General features: G+C 37.1%; 1 protein-coding gene across 1 annotated transcript; it reads right to left on the bottom strand.

Moving 5' to 3' along the window:
• Positions 1-4,812: 4,812 nt before the first annotated feature.
• LOC106960451 (syndecan-2-A-like) lies at positions 4,813-14,182 on the bottom strand. The gene is made up of 5 exons (XM_015053565.1): positions 14,087-14,182; positions 7,575-7,713; positions 6,874-7,019; positions 6,161-6,422; positions 4,813-6,024 (listed from the first exon to the last, which is right to left on the bottom strand). The coding sequence occupies exons 1-5, from the start codon at positions 14,144-14,146 to the stop codon at positions 5,861-5,863; spliced, it is 771 nt and encodes a 256-aa protein (XP_014909051.1). The 5' UTR covers positions 14,147-14,182; the 3' UTR covers positions 4,813-5,860.
• Positions 14,183-15,335: the final 1,153 nt, after the last annotated feature.

The following is a 15,335-nucleotide window of genomic DNA, read 5'->3' as shown; positions in this document are numbered from 1 at the left end:
ACTTCCGGCTGGCGTCAGTTTTCAAAATAAAAGTATTACTCATGTTTTTAATTTTGCGTAAAATTATTTTTTTTTACTTGTATTACACATGTATTTAAAACATGTGATATCAGTAAATGCATTTTTTAAAAATTAACTTTCAAGTATTCAAAGACGCACAATAGGAATAATTATGTATTTTACTGTGTCATTTACTTTGAAAGAAAATCTGTTCGACAAAAGCCTAAAATTTGGGAAATCAAAGTTGAACTTCGGTTCTATTGAAAAGAGAAAAGAAAAGAGAAAGAGTTTTCTTTTTTCTTCGTTTGGTTTTGTATTTTATCTCTCAGTTGTGCACAACAGTATCATGTTAATTACAGTTTTAAAAACAAAATTATATGTACTTTTCTCATTCTGCTACACCACTAAGTCTTTTTTTTTCTTTGACTCCTACAAGTTTAAATTTTAAGTATTTAACCAGCGGTGTATTTTTGGACAAAAAACATCCATGCCTAGAAAAGGTTTTGGATCATAACACCCAAAGGTTTGTAAAAGAACAGACAGAAGAGTTAGATTATGACTGAATTGAATGTTTGACAGAAATTACTGAACCTGTTTCTTCACAAAGATAAGTTAAAACTCTTTAAAGGGAAAAAAACACCTGGCTTATTAGGTTTGGGCTGTGTTTAATTCCAAGAGTCATCTTTGGACCCACTGGTACCATTACTTTGAAAACTCTGCTATTGTTTTCATAGAACATAAGCTTGGCTTATTGATTTTACTGCCTATACGTACTAAACTGAGTCAGATGACGATGTCGTGGCTTCCAAAACTTCTGATAGGTTAACTGACACATTTGAGTTAATTGGAGACCCATCTATTCATGTATGTTAAGGCCACGTCTTGAACACACTTCTTTCTTATTTGACACAATGGCAAGGTCAAAAGAAATCAACCAAGATATAAGAAAGAGAACTATGGAGCTGCACAGGTCTGGTTCCTCCTTGGGAACAATTTCCAGATGCTTGAAGCTGCAGAATTCATCTGTTCATGCAATTATATGCAAGTATACAGACGATGGGTATGTCCACCATTAAACCAGTCGGGAGGGAGATGAGTTCTGTGTCCCAGAGGTGAGCGTATTTTGGTCTGAGATGTGAAAATTGACCCCAGAAGAAAAAAAAAAAAAGCCAAAGACCTTGTGAGGATGCTGCCTGAAGCTGGTAGCACAGTCTCATTATCCACAGTGAACTGTGTCCTGTTTTGGACACGGGTTGAAAGACCACTCAGCAAGAAGAAAGCCTTTACTCCAAATGAAACATATAACAGGCAGACTGCAATTTGCAAATGCACACAGGGACAAACATCTCCATTTTTTGAGTCACATCGTGTGGTCTGATGAAACTAAAGTGGTTTGTCCACAATGACTATTATTACATTGGATAAAAAAGGGGGCGGCTTGTAAGCCTGGGAACACCATCTCTATTGTGTATGGGGGTTTGTAGCGTCATGCTGTGGGGCTGGTTTGCTGCAGGAGGAGGTGGTGTACTTATAAAATAGATGGCAATCACGAGAAAAGAACATTATGAGGAAATATTGAAGCAAGATCTAAAGACATCAGTCAAGAAGTTAAAGCTCAAGTGCAAATTGGTCTTACAAATGAACAATGATCTTAAACAAACAGCCAAAGTGTTCATGAAGTGGCTTATGGAAAACAGTCAATGTTTTGGCGTTGTCATCACAAAGCTCTGATCTCAATCCCTCAGAGAATTTGTGGGCAGATGTGAAAAATGTGTGCAAATCATCCATGAATGACATGCAACTATACGCGCTGTCTGCACTGTGCATAACCTGAGGTCTAACATGGTGTTGGTACATCTGGATTAGTGCAGGTTCTTAGTAATTGCTTCACGGCTAAATATGTAAGCCTTAATCTTCTTGTAAACATTTCAGTTGCCATAATAATGCCCAGTGCTTGGGATGGATTGTATCCGCAGTGCAAAAAGCACAGCACTTATCTGCCCACATCCCAATCTGTGGTTTGCATCCTCCAGCTTTCTTTACCACTAATCCCCAGCATTCCTCTGCAATCACTGCTGTCCACTTAAATTGTTCCACCCAAATTAACTTAGTTTCGCAAAACCTGCTTTTATACAATATGAGATTATGTGAAGTGTTTTTAAACTTGTAATTTACTTTAAGATGTTTGCTTTTTGCACAGAGGACAGTAAGACTTCAGGCACGTTTTACCCCTTTATTTATGTGTGTATATACGTTTTGGAGTTCCCCCTCTCCAACCACCAGGTACGGAAAAACGTCTGATTATTAGAAATAATCCAAATGTTGATGAATTAGCTTCAGACATGTACTCTTTTACAATACAACAATAAAAAAAAACAATGGTGGACTAGTTATCCAACTATCTACAAATAGGTGCATATACAGGATTGTGAAAGTATTCATATCATATTTCTTCTGTTTCTGTTTTTTTGTTACACCTAAATCTTTCAAACTAAGCAAATTTTAATAACAGATAAACATAACCACAGTAGAGACAAAATGCAGATGACAAGTTTATGAATTAAGGGGGGAAAAAAAAGACAAGTGTGAAAAACTATTTGCACCCGAAACCTATTAATTGCGTGTGCCACTTTTCATGGCAGCTTCTGCCATTAAGGGCTTGAGATCCTAAATGGCAATGAGTCTTAATTTTCACCCACTTTTCTTTGCAAAACTGCTTTCATTCAGCCAAAATGGAAGATTTGTAAACCTGAATGCCACACTCAGGGTCCTGCAAAAATATCTCAATCAAAATTTAATATCCAATGTAGTCCAGGTCTACCCATTCATTGGCGACTATAGATCATGTCATCACACCACCACCACCGTAGCATTTATGCACCAGGTTGTTTTTTCCAATGCTGTTAGTTTTATGGTTACGATGCAAAGAAATGCACATGTTCCAAAACGTGATCATCACTTTTTGACATCAGCTTTCCAAAAAATGGGGTCAAACACAGTTCAGACATGATTCAACAAGGTTATTTTTTTCACCTCTTAATTTGCATAGGCTTTGCTCATAATAAATGAAATAATTAAAAAAGACTTTCTGTGTTTTTTCTGGCAATGCTTTCTCACAGAAATGTGCTTACCAAGAGGTTACAAAGTAATGCACAGTTATGTGCATATCAATTTGGAGAATGTTCAGCTGACATAAGGTTGCAAACACACAATATTGTTTTATGTTTGCAAAAATTCAAAAATGTTCAGAGGAAAAAAAGGCCACTTTCAACACTGCAATAATGTCACATTTTTATTGAGAAATAAATTTTATGAGATCCACCAACAACACAGTTCCTCCCACAATGCATCAGCGATTTTGGTGAGTTGATTTGTGCTCACACGATTGTTTTTGTTTCTTTGACTACAACCAAGTATCTTTAACACTGATAAAGACAATCATTATTTTTAACATGCTCCATTTGAATTATGTACCAATTAAATTTATAAGATTTTTTTTCTTTAGATAAACAACATCTATGCTGCAAATCAACATTGAAGTTTGTCAACTACAAACCTCAATGTAGCTGACATTAGAAAACAGCCTATGCAAGAGGGAAAAAGCATATTGTATTCTATTCCCAAGTATCACCAACATAATGGAGAGTATGTATAAATTATGTATAAATTAAAGTGTAATTTACTTGCCACTTATGACGAAAGACAGAATAACGCATACATCACTGCGTCTCATTACCTACTGGGTTGTAGCAAATGCTAAGACACCGTTTGCCCTCGTTCTGGTTTTTGCAACGGTCAAAGTTTTCTGGACAGCGCTGCGGTGACCTCTGAAACAAGATAAGGCCGATTTTGATTGAGTGCAGCTCAAAGTTCAAAACCCAATACTAATACTGTAACAGCACAACAGACGAAAGCCCTGCGAGAGGCACTGACGGTTTGAGTGTTCGCTAAACAGAAGGTCGGTGACCACATCCTCCCGTTTATTCCAGCCACAGTGAATAGGTTGTTTGCATTTGCATTCAGATAACTTCATAGTGTCTCTTCTATGAACAAAGATAACTGCAAAATAACAAATCAAATATGGAAACAAAAAAAAACAAGAAGACAATGACCTTTGATTTAACATGTAATGAAATAAGGCATGAAAAAAACCCAACACAGCAATTGTTCAACTGTTCAATTATTTATGACATTAAACTAAATTCATAAAAAGGCCTGAACTCTCTCTTTTGGTAATACCTTGAAGTTAAGGTCTAACCATTTGCTCAATCCTCTCTGAATCAACCACTGATCTCAGTTATCCAGACAAAAGCATATCTGGATCATATTCCTGGTATTTAAAAGGATACATTTTAAATCTCCAAGAAGCATCTATTAAACAGTCTTCAACATATATTATAGGCAGCAAGTAAATAAAGTCCATACATAATAAAATGTCTAACCTTCCTATTAAAATATTGCATCAGCTGGGTGTACATGTATGTGCTAATAAAAATGAATACCACCCTTTTGTCATTGCTGTAACCTGTATTATTACTGCAGCTCCCGCTATGCTTCTTTGGCCATTTGAGGTAAAGTTTAACAACCAGGTAATAAACCTATAAAACTTATGTACATGCATATTAAACCAATAAAAAAAGAATATTGTAGTTCAGATAAACAGACCTTTATAGCCAACACTAAAATAATAAGTAACACGAGATGTTTTTACTTTAACTCCAAACCCTCTTTCACAGCTGCAAACAGTGGACAGTCAGGAAAGGAATGTGCTTTGGCTGTCACCAGACACTTTGGTCACTTCTGTGGGTTCTGAATTATAGTCATTAGTTTTGGCTCTACCTGTCCCACATGCCTGCAGAACTCAGTCACCAAGTCAGATAATCCTGAAAATATAAGAAATGTTTGAAACACGCTATATACCTGAGGGACCTGTATGGAATGGAAATCTCTTGGCTTACAGAAATATATCCTCTAAACATTAACATCAAAAAAAATTTTTTTTGAAAAAGGTAAAGCATGTTTATTATATTTGGTCAGTTTCTATAACTGTTAAATATCTTTAGGGAGGAAGGAAAAAAAAAAACAAACATACATACATATCGAACTTGTACCTGCAGCGTAAGAAAATCTCTCATGGCAATACTGGGCAGCTTATGAAAAGATTCATTGTCATAACAAAAATATTAAGATTTTAACAAAGAAGCATAAACGAAATGAAATATAACAGAAGTGAACTAATGAAGAAAGCATGACCTCAACAAGAACAGGGTTGTAATACTAATATATGTAGTACCATTTTAATTAAAAAGTAATCAAAACTATCAGAGTCCGGTTTTCTCAGTTCCCCCACGCCCCCATCTTCTTGTTGAGCTCCTCTAAAAAGGGACAATGAATTACAGTGTGATTCAGCTGAAAAGGTCTGAAGGCACAGTGTTAGAACAAGTATTAATTTGATAAACATACAAAATTAGAACATCTGTGGTCCATTTAGGGTGAAGGAAAGGTTCCTTTTTTTTAAAAAAAAAAAAAAAAAGCTCATTCAATATTTATGCCAACGTCCTTCCCAGGAAGGAAATGACACAAATGCATTTGAGGAGGAATACATTTGTTTCCTTATTACCGTTTCTGCATAGGAACTTAGCATTAAGTAGAGAAAAAAGCAGAAAATGGTGGCAAACACAAACAGATGGGGATGGATGAGGATGCAAAAAAAACAACAACAACATATGTCTGCAGCACTGGAGGAGAACAGACACTTCAAACTTCATCTGAAGGAATCTTCTTCAGCTGTTTAAAGATCCTTATTTAGTCCTGATCAGAAGGAGCCAGACTCCACATTAGATTGTCCCTGCTGGTTAGTTCAGGCATAGAACTCCTTGGTGGGCGCTTTGTGGTAAGCTGTTGCAGACATTTTGGTGTCTCCCAAATCGTAACTTCCTTCGTCCTTCTTCTTCATGCGGTAGGCGAGGAGGAGGAGGAGGGAAATGGCACAAAGGAATCCGACCACTCCGCAGGCAATGACAGCTGAGGACAAAAAGGATTTTTTTAAAAATCGACTTTATTTGCAGCCTTAAACTGTTACAAAGTCATCTTTGAAACAAAAAAATTCAGAGCCTTTTATGAATTATAAATCTGACTAACTTATAAAACCTATCCTCACCTGCAAGAACCTCTGTCCTCTCCCACAGATTCTCAGAAGTGACTTCCTGTGGAGAGTTGAGCTCGTTCCGCCGGCTGTTTCGTCCGCCTTCAGGAAAATTCTCACTTTCAACTTTGATCAAGACTTTGGTGTCCAATAGGATCTCTTCATTCACAGGAGGGCTAAACTCAGTAGTCACATCGACAGGACTGGCACTGACACTGGTACTGGTACTGGTACTCAGGCCTTGGCTAACAACATAGTTGTTTGTGGAGTCTGCAGTCTGGAGTGACCAAAGACATGACATATTTGAAAACAAACTTGACACAATGTCTAGTTTTATTGCTTTTAATTAGTGTTCACATACCGCACAGTGCAGTAATTTACATTTCATCAATGTTCAACAAAAAGAATGAAACAATGAAACCTTTTCAAATTGTAAACAAAATTGCTTCAGATGATTTTTTTTTATGTTTGGTTTCATTTTCCCATTATACCACATAACAAAATACATAAACAGTACATTAATGCAAAAACAAAAACCAGAGGTACTGTGGGTCAGTGACTGAATGTGTGTGACCATATATATAAGTGTGTGTTTACATAAGCAAATTATAGCTGATTAAAATAAAACTGAGATTATCATCAATGAAGGAACATAATAATAATAATAATAATAATAATAATAATAATAATAATCAGTAAAATTAAAATTGAAAAATTGTTTGTTGTACCTCAGTGTCATATGGTGTAGGTTCTGGATCGGCAGCAGAGCTCACAGTTGGCTGTGGTGGAAGTGGCAGCAGCTCTTTGTAAAGGATGCTCTCAGTGATGTTCAGGAACCTGAATAATTCGTCTTGATCTGACAGGATACTGAAACCTGTGTCGAAGGTAGATATTAGGTGTAAGACAGAATTCAAATTGAAACTATTGAGAGAAAGAGTCAGCGAGACTTTCAGGGTGTTGACAGAAAGGCTTAAAACATAACAGTAAAGTTCCTCTTGGACCTCACTGCTTTTGTAAAGCTAGCAGTGCTAACCTCAGGTGATGTAAACAGCTTAAAATGTCATCAGAAATCAGAATCTGCTTAACTACAGTAAATGACTTCATTTGATGGGCAATAAAAAAAGTTACATTGGAATAAAATGTGAATCCTAAATATTTCATGTTACAGTTTTGGAGTAATAATCTTATGTTGAACCAAGGATTGGTATTTATTGTATTGTTTATCGTGAGAAATTTCCAGTCGTGACAAAAATTATTTATTGTGACAGCAATAATTTCCAATTAATGATGTCTGTATATATATATATATATATATATATATATATATATATATATATATATATATATATATATATATTTTTTTTTTTTTTTTTTACTGTAAATTTAAAATTTGCATTGAAATAAAATGACCAAAATAAGCCACTCTTACCATGGTCTCCAGACCCTGACCCAGAGCCAGATCCATCATCTTCACCATCTTCATCGTCTATGGGGACGTCACCTGATCCCGGTTCCTCTATGTAAAGGTCATCTGCTTGGGAAGTAGTTGACTGGGACAGGACAAGGAGCTGGAAGACAGAGAAAAAACAGTACTGTAATTTAAGGGGGGAGACATACAAAGAAAGACAAAAAAGGAAACGAGAGACACTGATGCACATAAATTCACACTTTCAGAAATCCACCCACTAATTGAAACCATGTGAAAACCTCTGCAGATCTAGAGTAAGACAATACCCCTCGTAACCAGTGATGTATGCAGGCCAAATATGCTGAAAGTGTGCACTGCTGTCTGTGAGAGAAACCACGGTGTGAGCTGCAGCCATACCATTGTATGAGTAGTTGGCCTAAGCTGGATTTATGCTCATTTCATGTGTCATGAATGTAATTTGTGATACTCCCCAGAGCCAGACAGCTGAGAACAAAGTGTTTTCGAGAGGAGTGGGAGTGAGAGAGAAAGAGATAGAGCAGCTTCAAAGACAACAGACAAAACAGACAAAGTGCATACACACGTTAAAAAGGTTACTGCCGTTGCTCTGGATACCCTCCTAGCAACCTGGCGCTACACAAATGTGACGTGCTGAAAACCATTGAGAAACTGCACGCAAAGCCCAGTCAGCGAGGAGCCGAGGCAACGAACACACCAGGCAGGCAAAATGGAAAACAAGAGAAGCCTGATAACGACCGAAAATTTAAAAAAAAAAAAAAAAAAGTGAAGGAGAGAGGGGAATCACACAGTTGGTGTTAAGACAGAAAGACACACACAGACATGGATGAATATGGTCCTTTGAGACTTCAGCTATGTCTGGTATGTATACTATGCTTCCACTAACACAGGTGCTGAGAGACTTAGAGAGGAGAAAGCCTGAAGAAAGGAAAGGGAGGGAGCGGAAGAAGAGAGACAGAACAAGTTATTTGTCTGACAAAACAGGTGCCGAGGATAACAAAAGGTGTGAGATAAGGTGACCGATTCAGTTTTACTATGACTACTGTTTACGACTCAAAGTTAGCATTACAAAGACATCATCAGCATCAGCTTTAGGGAGAAAAATCGAACACACGGTTGAATAAACTCACTACAACGGTACATTTCTATCATATGCTCTTGCTTAAGGTGTTCAATGGACCAAGTTTACAAAACAATGAACTGTTTCTGCCCCTATTAGCTGTGGCTCAGATCTCTTACAGACAAATGACCCAGCTGAGGTAAAGCTGAAGCAGACCAAATGTGCTCACACTGTGGCAGCAGAGAAAATTTCCACCCATTTCTGAAGGCAGCAGAAGAAGCTAATGCACAACATGGCTAAACAACAGAAGAGGCTTCTGTTTTTAGCCAACAATTACAAATCCAGATGATGAAAACTTATGAGCAAACACAAAGGACTGAACTTTTATCTTATTCCAACAGATACTGCCAACAATTAGACCAAATGGCTTTAAATTTAGAGTCTGCGCTGATGAAGAAAGATAGTTGTTTGGGATTCACCTCCAAGCTCCAATTGAGGCCAGACGTCAGTTGTTTAAACTGATGTCTGCTGCAAAGCGAAAAGAGCAGGTCACGCCCACCTCTACAACGGCCTCCGCACGGCCCTTGGGATTTTTCCACATTTACTCACGGGACAACTTCAAAGTGTCTCGTTGAGATCTGAAGTAATAGATAAACAAGAAGTGGCGCAGAAATGTGAAATGAAAGAAAGACAACTTGCTTTTAATTTTTTATTTTTTTTCCCAAACAAAAATCTGAAAAGCTTGCATTTGTACTCCGCCCCACTCAGTCACTACTTTATTGAACCAATTACAGCTGCAAATCTTTTAACATGCGTCTCCACAACAAAACACGGTTGTTCCCCTTTTATTTTCCTGATGTAAATTCATTCAGGCTCACACTTATGGGATATAGAGGTCATAACAGCAAGTTTCCAAATCTTGCCACAGCCTCCCAAAGGCATTCGAGTCTAGAAGTTACTGGGCCATACCAACACATTAATTGGTTTAAATCAAAACCATTTAATCAGAAATCTAGTTGTAGAGACACTCTTCTGCTTGAGGATGGATCCCCACTCCTTTTTCAGCATTGCAACACAACTTCTTTTCTAGGATTTTTTTTTCTTCCTGAAAAGCATGCCCACATCATGATGCTGCCATCACTGTGCGTCACATTGAAGTTTTGTGACAAAAAAGTTGATTAAGTTCTTAGATTATTAAGAATGTGTCTGCATACATTCTTTATAGCAGTGAGTTGGCTGCATCAATGAAAAGGCCTTCTAAAAGCGCAATAAGTTTGGATTTAATCTGGGCTTTAGTGAATTAGCAGCTAAAGTTGGGAACGTCATGACTCAACATCAAAAAGGACGATAATCGTAGGTTAGTTGCAACTAATATAGAAAAATAAGATAAAACTTATGAAAAGTTAATTTTCATACAATCATAACATCCCTCCTTGCTTAATGCTTTTTCCTATTAATTGAACAAAAAAACCCCAAAAAAAATCGTTGAAACACAAAAGCCAAAATGTAACAAACGAGCTCAATACTCTGAGCTTTCGTCGCTAGAGATAGGTTGTGTGTCAGAGTTTACTGGTAGATGTGACACAAAGGTCAAACATCTGGAAAACACACATACGCAGCATACGTAGCGTATACACTGGTGTGGTTTCCTAAAGCTTTATCAAGCCGAAGACAGTTTACTGGAAACAGCTGGAGCGGGGCAGTGCAGCTATTTAAACATTCAGTGGGGGTGAGTGTGTTAGAAGAGTGCGTTATAAAATTTAGCAACCCCCTCCCATCGTGTGTTTCTGGGGATGATATGTAAATATTTCTCCTGGGAGATGGGAGCCAGTGAGTAGAGACAAGCGAGAGATTGTGTAACAGGCCAAAGCACACAGAAGAGCCTGTCATCGTCATCGAGATACCTGCTTTACACAATGCTGTGTAAAGAGGGCGCATGTTTGATCAAGGCAACACAGAACAGAACGTTTGACCACCTCAACATCAAGCCTGCGTCTTTTTAACAGCTTCAAAGGTGTCAGAAATAAACAAATCTGAGCTTTTCTGTTGTAGCTCAGCAGGCCTTCGTGATCTTTAAACTTCAGAGTGCAGTTTCCAGACATCTAACTGTGACATTATCTGTCGCGAAGGGGTTCAGCATGGAGATAACGACAGAGTAACACTGTAATGCAAAGGTCCTAGTCCACGCATTGGGAAAAATCATTAGAATGTTTTCGCTACGGGAAGAAAGGAGGAAGAGGGATCCTCAAAAAAAAAAAAAACAACTAAAACAGCTTAACTTAAACAGTCTGACCCAATAAACTTCGGTTTACTGGGTCGGACCTGGAGTGGTTGTCTTATCTCTGTTCAACAATGCCGTGACTCACACTGTTAAAACCTGAAACTGCACCGACGCAGCACATCGCCACAAGCGATACCAGCCTACTTTTATTTACATTTCATTATGTCTGATTTTACTGCGCAGTGGAAGAGTAATTTCACAGCCACATGTGCGTTTTGGGAGCAGGCTTTTTAAAGCGCCATAAAAAGACTCATTAAAACCAGTGTGACAATGTGTCACTGTCTTTCTCCTTCCTTGTGTGGTTCGGCGTAAAACTGCGTGTGCTCCACGCAGTAACGTGCCTGCCTGGACAAGCCCAAAGGGACTCGCTGTGAGTCATCCATCCAGAAAATGACACAACTACCGGCCCACATGCTGGCATGGACCAAACGCCCGCTTCGACGTTCTGCTTTCAGAGGAGAGCAGCGTTACCGGCTGACGAAGCACTCGCTCTTTAGCCAACTCAACCACACAAGGAGAAGCATAGTTTGGAGATATATATACATTATATATGTGATGCAACTCATCACACCCAGCAATTTAGGCCTGGAGCCTGTATTAGAGACATGAAGTAAGGAGGAATCTGAGCAGAATGGTGAAATAAGTATCGGCCACCATTCTGGGAAGATAATGTTTCTGTTGCCTCTGAGCAAAAAAAAAAAAAAAAAAAAAAAAAAAAGAAAAACAATTAGAGATACTTTTTTGGGTGCGGGGAGAATACAAGGTTTTCATTTTCTTTTTGGTCTGATTTTCAAAGGGTTTTGGTTTCCCGAGAACTGTAACAAATGATAGAGAAAAGAAATCCTTTACTGGAGGTAGGAAGTTAATCCCCATTTCGATGCATATGACTCCCAACACCCACTTGATTCCAATGAAGCTAAAATGTGTCAATGGTCAACGTTCACCTGGCTCCAGGTGATTTGGTTTTTCACCTGGAACCAGAAATAAACATATAAAAACAGGTGTTTTTTTATTATTATTATTATTTTTGGTTTTAAAATACATAATAATATAGATACTTTTTCATTTTTGGTTTGATTCTCTTTTGCATTCTTCTACAAAGAATCACTGATAAAGAAAAAATGAAAGCTTGTTCATTTTCTCACCCAAATTTTCCAAGCAAAATATATGCTTAAACTAGTCCCTCCATGATGTTGCATGTTTTCTTTTTTTTTTCTTCTTATGATTCTTGCAATCTAAAATGATAGATTTTGTGGCACCTTTTTCAAAGGTTTGTGGTCAAATTTCTTAAGGCTTTATTTATGCCATATTTATGTCTTACAAAAAGCTGACATGACTTTTCCCTTCTCTCTTTCTCATCAAGTTAAATAAATCCGTGTAGAGGTGCATTCATTTTGTAGTAATTTTCACTTCATTTTAGATATGTTTTTTTTGTGATCTTTATTTACAATATTTGTTCTGTAATGAAACAAAGAAGCAGGACAGCACCTTTTTGATGTACAGAAGAAATAGTGCTTCCTATAATCACTATGTTCTCAGATTCATGTGCCTTTCTGGGCCTATGATGGAAAAAAAAAATATACTTCTCTTTGCCAATGGATTTGTTTTTACGATGTAAAGCTATACTCGCACTGCAAACTTCACCACAGAAAAAAAGAAATAGCCCTTTACAACAATTTATTTGGACTGTGTTACGTTCATTTTGAAATAGAACTTTTGTTATGTCGTTTTTATTACTGGTTTCCAGGAAAAATATCCAAAAATCAAAACACACAGAAACAAAAATCAAAGTACATGCAGTTGGCTTGCGTGGTTATAGAGTGAGAATAGTGGGGAGCCTCAGTCATTTCTCCTTAATTCAATAAACCACCTTGATTTTTCTGTATTTGAGATACAGTTCAACATTACGGGGGTCAAGGCTGATTCCCAGTGATTGATTGTTGCATCTATATTTGCATTTAAAATGAATTTAAACAGAACTTCAATAACTGGATGGGAGAACAAACTCAACAATCGGGGTTGAGACTACCAGAGGTTTCACAAATCAACAAGCCTGGGGTCTTACAATCCTCCTCAAAAATGAGGCTCTGTTAAAAATAAAAGAAAACTACAATGTGTATTCATGTTTATGAATGCATATATAGTTTTTTTTTCCCCCAAGGCTACTTTGTGACTTGGTAAGCTCAAGAAGTTTGGCAGCCACTGATCTACAGAATGGGAATAAACAAAACAAAAATCCAAACAGTATATCCACAACTCTAAGTCTTGCTCCCCACCCCTCATTTACCAGAATGGTCTCAAGTTTCAGCTCCCTTTCTTTCACAACATACAGTCCATAAATCTTAAATAATCGTTTTCTGGAGTCTGTGGCTCTCACTCTGGATTTTTTTTTTTTTTTTTTTAAGTCAGGTCTTGTAAACAGGTTATTATTTTTAACACCTAACACAACAAACAGCTGTGATTTATCCTGTTATCTCCAAGAAAATTTCAGACTATGGATCTGGCACAGATGTAAAAGAATCCTGGCCAAATATTGATATTTCTCTTCAGATTTCAACTTTTTTTTTCTTTTCTTTTTTTTTTTAATCTAATCTGTGTATTAAAATCGAAGCCCAGGTTAAATGGGAGTTCAGATCTCAAGCTTTTGGTTTAAATGTCAAAGCTTTTGAGCCGGAGGCTAGCCAGACTTGTGAACTTGACACCAGCTGGTGGAAAGCTTGAACTTGGCTACAATCCACAACATGATTATCAGCCAACATCTGTGTTAGTAACTGCAATTTTCACATTACAGCTTGATAATGTCATCCGTGTTTACGTTTAACTTAATTATTTGTGGCACACTTTTGATTTAAAAAAAAAATCTAAACATGAGATTGTATAAAATAAACAAAGACAATGGCAAAACAACTTCGAACAACATGAAAATACACTTTTGAGAAGATCTGGAAAATGTTGATAATTCTTCAGGAGGAACGTTAAACGAAAAACAACAAACCATCTGAACAAAAACAAACATTATGGGAGTTTTCCAAACGCATTTTTAACGGCTGGAAAGTAGCTAAACTGGTCGTGAAATGAGAACAAAAAATTAAGTTTGTCATTAACTATGTGAGCGAACCCACTGTGAAAGCAGAACCCAAAATAAAAGCTCGTTACCTTGTCGCTGATAAACCCAGTCGACAGCGCGACGAGGAAGAAAAGCCACAGATTCTTCATCTTGACGACCAAACAACGGAAAAAAAAAAAAAAATTGTACAAGGAAAAATATTTTACAATTGAAACCACAAACCGAAAAAAAATATAAATAGTTAAGATAACTGATAATAAAACAGAACTGTTCAAAATTTTCGTGACGGTTTGATGGAAACGTAGTTTGCTTAAATCTCAGATCCGTCGGGAACAACTCCCAAGCTCGGTGTGAAAGCAAAGTTCCACTGTGGAGATGTTTAGACTGGCTACGCAGCGTGGCTGCGCAATGACGTCAGCGCGGCGTGACGTTCATTCATGAAGGTGATGGGTTGGTTGGGGGGGAAGCTAAAGGGGAGTTTGTTATTCTGAGACTGGTTGTCGTGACAACGCATTTAATTTTGTGGTATTTTAAAATACGTCTTTTCTACGTCGCCTCAGTTGTATTGTCTTTATTTTCATAAGTGAAGTAATACGAGCTTTTTTGCAATCGTTTAAGTGAAGTTACCTGCTTATGGGTCTCGATCGTTTCAATAAAGTATGAAACAACCCAACTGTTTGAGTAAAAATATCTATAAAGACATGTTTGATGATAATAATAATAATAATAATAATAAATAAAATAAATCTCACCGAGCCTCTTACAGCAAAAACAGAAAATTCACAAAACAGGTTAGTTTGTGACATTGTGTTGCATCTCAGATAGATGGAGCAAGGCGGTACAGTCTCTGCACCCAGCTTGTGCCCTCTAGTGAAGAATGATAGTTAAAACAGAAAAGGAAAATGCGAAAAAAAGAGCCCTTTTGGCTTTGTGGCAGATTCCCGAACTGATAGGTGTTAATAATGTCATTTCTCGTCTGTGTTGATTTTTGAGCTATTTCAGCCTACTTCATGGTTCGATGTAAGTAATTTTTTCCAATTCTAAAGGTCTGTTAGTAATCCAAGTGAAACATTGTAATCTCAGTTAATTGTTTAACAAGGGAACAATTACATGATAATAGGAAGGTTGAATAGATCTTTTCTCTAAATAAATCATTTGAAAACTCAGGTTATCTTTGGTATTGATATGTTTAATATAAAACTTTATATTTTTAACCAAAAAGCTAAACCAAAAGGGCAAACAATTCCCTCAATTACTGTAAACCAAGTGAAACAAACCATTAAGACATTAGCTGCTGATGCATTAAGTTACTGATAGGATTTAGTTTGTCAAAATCAA

Source organism: Poecilia latipinna, unplaced genomic scaffold (assembly GCF_001443285.1).
Source record: "Poecilia latipinna isolate Pla-1442-1.1 unplaced genomic scaffold, P_latipinna-1.0 Scaffold1186, whole genome shotgun sequence".
Taxonomy (NCBI): Eukaryota; Metazoa; Chordata; class Actinopteri; order Cyprinodontiformes; family Poeciliidae; genus Poecilia; species Poecilia latipinna.
Note: the sequence above shows the minus strand (reverse complement) of the source record. Positions and strands in the feature narration are given on the sequence as shown.